Below are 3,156 nucleotides of genomic sequence, written 5' to 3'. Positions count from 1 at the left end.
AAATGCTGACAGGCTGACAGGCGAAGGAGTGTGACACAAAACCTCCCTCCAGCTTCTCCTGCACAACAAAGTGAGAAGAAGGAGAAGACGAGAGGAAGAGACGACAAAAAAGAAAGAAAAGAAAGACGTTTGCTGTGACTGTTCCATTTTTTTCTGTTCACTTACGCACTCTCTCTCTCTCTCTCTCTCTCTCTCTCTCTCTCTCTCTCTCTCTCTCTCACCAAGCCAGACTTTATCTCACTCCCTCAGAACTTTTCCAAATCTCTCTCTCTCTCTCTCTTTCTCTCTCTCTCTCTCTCTATTTTTTTTAATGACTGTGGGAGAGAGGGGGGTGGTATTTGAAGGCTCTCCGTGATGCAGGAGCTCCACAGAGCGGGGGAGTGAGAGGAACTGACCAGTACGACCAAAATTCCAGAAAGAGGGAACGAGGGAAGCCTCCGTTTTTCACTGAACAACTGAAAAGACTTAGAGAAGCTTGACCACTCAGCTACAGCACTGTCCATGGACAGAAGAGGAAGCTGAAAAGGCTCAGAGAAGAGACTGAGAGAAGCTGACCACTAAACCCAGAGCACACCTAGTGAGAGATCAAGAGAAAGAACAAACAGCTCACCACAGCTACAAACCTACTGGGATTTTGCCTTGTCTGTCTATGGTGAGGTTGCCATGGCAACTTTGAGACTTTCAATGACTCTTTGGTTCTTGCTGGTGTTTTGGACACTGCTGGGGTCCAGAATGAGCAGCAGCCAGCCCTCACAAAGACACGCTCATCAGCCCAAACCTTTGCAGGGCCGACGACTGTCCAGCCAGGGCCAGGAGAGCACGGAGAGCAAAGTGGAACGTCTCGGTCAAGCGTTTCGCCGCAATGTCCGGCTCCTGCGAGAGCGTGGCGGGCGTCTGGACCTGATCTTCCTGCTGGACGAGTCGTCCAGCGTGGGGGCTGCCAACTTCGGCAGTGAGCTTCGCTTTGTTCGCAAGCTGCTGTCCGATTTTCCAGTGGCACCTGAGGCCACTCGCGTCGCCCTGGTGACCTTCAGTTCCAAGAGCCACGTGGTGACCAGAGTGGACTACGTGTCTGTGCCCAAAGCTCACCAGCACAAGTGCTCACTCTTCAGCAAAGAGATTCCAGCCATCACCTACAGAGGAGGAGGAACGTACACTAAAGGAGCCTTCCAGCGTGCGGCGGTAAGAGGGAAACCGTACGTGTGTACGTGTCTGTGTGTGAGTGTGTCTACGATGCTGTGCGCAAGTGAGACAGGGTTTATGTCCAGCACAGTGAAATGAGTCAGAAGGATGTTAGAAGGAATGGGGAAAGATTGTATGAACAATGACATCATAGGACTGACAGATGATTTAAAATCATGTAAACGCATAGTTCACCTGTAGTCTGAGTTACCACCAGTGACTAGTGAAAGCAACGGTAGCGGCACGTTCTCAGCACTTCCCAGTTGTGTTGCTAATATGCTAATATGTTGGAGGTCCAGTGGACTGATCTGAAGTCAGCAGAGAGAGTGAGAAAGAAAGTATGTGTGTGGAGGGAGGTGGGGGGGAGGCCAGAAGAGGAAAGAATGGAAAATGTTCATTTCTGTGCATAAGGAGAAAGACAGAAGGGATGTGGTTGGTACATTGTCAGTAGAACTGAGTGACTTATTGTAGATAATGCAGTTTACAGATGTTATTCAGGAAGTGCCTTTATTGCAGCTGTATCTTATCTCTTCCACATACTCACTTCATATCCATCGGCTCAGTAGTGAACGAGCTCAGTGGAACAACTCCTCGACGCTGTGTCCCTGAATGCCCTCAAAACACTATACATGGTATTCAGTAGAGATAGTGTGTGAGGTGTGAGGGGGATTCATTGTGTTACTGGGTGAGGGGAAAAGGACAAGGCTATGTGGTATGAGTAGGGCTTTACTCCCTCACGCTGCGTGGGTTCACGTCTACAGTGAGGCGATAACAGAGGCCATTCTTCTTGGACAGTCCAGGGGTCAACTGACGGAACACGCATTCATACGCACAGGCACAGAGTCAACATGTTGCTGTAGTCTAAACAAAACTTCTCAATTTTTCATGTCTTGATGTTATTAAAAAACACAGTCTGCTGTGTTTACCCTGTGACTGGGTGAGTGTGTGATGCCCTGTGATGGATTGGTGCCTTCTGTGGAAGGGTTCTGCTTTGTGCTCAGTGATTCAGGGTAGGCTCTGGACAGATTGAGACTCTGATCATGACAAAGTGGTTACAGGATAGGAATGAATGAATGAAAAGCACAGCATTAGAAGCATTCCAGGAGAGAGAGAGAGAGAGAGAGAGAGAGAGAGAGAGAGAGAGAGAGAGAGAGACAGGGAGACAGAGAGAGAGAGAGAGAAAGAGAGAGAGAGAGAGAGAGAGAGAGAGAGAGACAGGGAGACAGAGAGAGAGAGAGAGAGAGAGAGAGAGAGAGAGAGAGAGAGAGAGAGAGAGACAGGGAGAGAAACAGGGAGACAGAGAGAGAGAGAGAGACATAGAGAGAGAGCGAGAGACACAGAGAGAGAGAGAGAGAGAGAGAGAGAGAGAGAGAGACAGGGAGACAGAGAGAGAGAGACAGAGAGAGTGTCTGAGGTTTTACCGTTTACAGACACTGGGTCTTTGTAAACACTTTCTCTCATTCTTCCTCTCCTTCAGTCTCAGTGTGTCTCATTAGTGATGGCTGTTCTGGTGGTAACACCATGTGAGAGACCTGCGTTTGATTCCAGGTCTGGGCAACCAGTCTGTGCTACACTAATAAGAGTCCTTGGGCAAGACTCCTAGCATTGCGTTGGCCTGCCTGTAATACCGGTTAGCCTTGTAAGTTGCTCTGGATAAGAGCGTCTGCCAAATTGCCATAAAATGGCAAATGTAAATGTAAATTAGCCACTCAAAATGAGTCCTGGTTAAAAAAACAACAACAACAAATAACTACCTGTGTACTGCAGTGTTATGTGAGAAAGTGCTATGTTGCCTTCTGTGTGGTTTTGTTTTGTGCCATTCTCTGTTGTATTTCTTTGTTGTGTTAGTGACGTGTAGTGTGTTGGTTTTTTGAGCATTTCTCTTGTGGTATATTGTATCATGGTGCGTTGTGTTGGATTGTCTATTGTCTTGTTGTCTCATGCTGTGTTGTTCAGTTTTGCAGTGTATCATGT

At 47.8% G+C, this 3,156-nt stretch overlaps 1 protein-coding gene across 1 annotated transcript in view; it reads left to right on the top strand.

Moving 5' to 3' along the window:
• The first annotated feature begins 411 nt into the window (after positions 1 to 411).
• Positions 412 to 3,156, top strand: part of LOC136707220 (sushi, von Willebrand factor type A, EGF and pentraxin domain-containing protein 1-like) — an 85,912-nt gene continuing 83,167 nt past the window's right edge. Inside the window, exon 1 of the mRNA XM_066681169.1 lies at positions 412 to 1,182. Coding sequence (XP_066537266.1) covers positions 664 to 1,182 — 519 coding nt within the window. The 5' untranslated portion in view covers positions 412 to 663. The remainder of the gene's footprint in view (positions 1,183 to 3,156) is intronic.

The sequence above is a fragment of the Hoplias malabaricus genome, chromosome 9, assembly GCF_029633855.1.
Source record: "Hoplias malabaricus isolate fHopMal1 chromosome 9, fHopMal1.hap1, whole genome shotgun sequence".
Taxonomy (NCBI): domain Eukaryota; kingdom Metazoa; phylum Chordata; class Actinopteri; order Characiformes; family Erythrinidae; genus Hoplias; species Hoplias malabaricus.
This window is presented reverse-complemented; position numbering and strand designations above follow the sequence as displayed.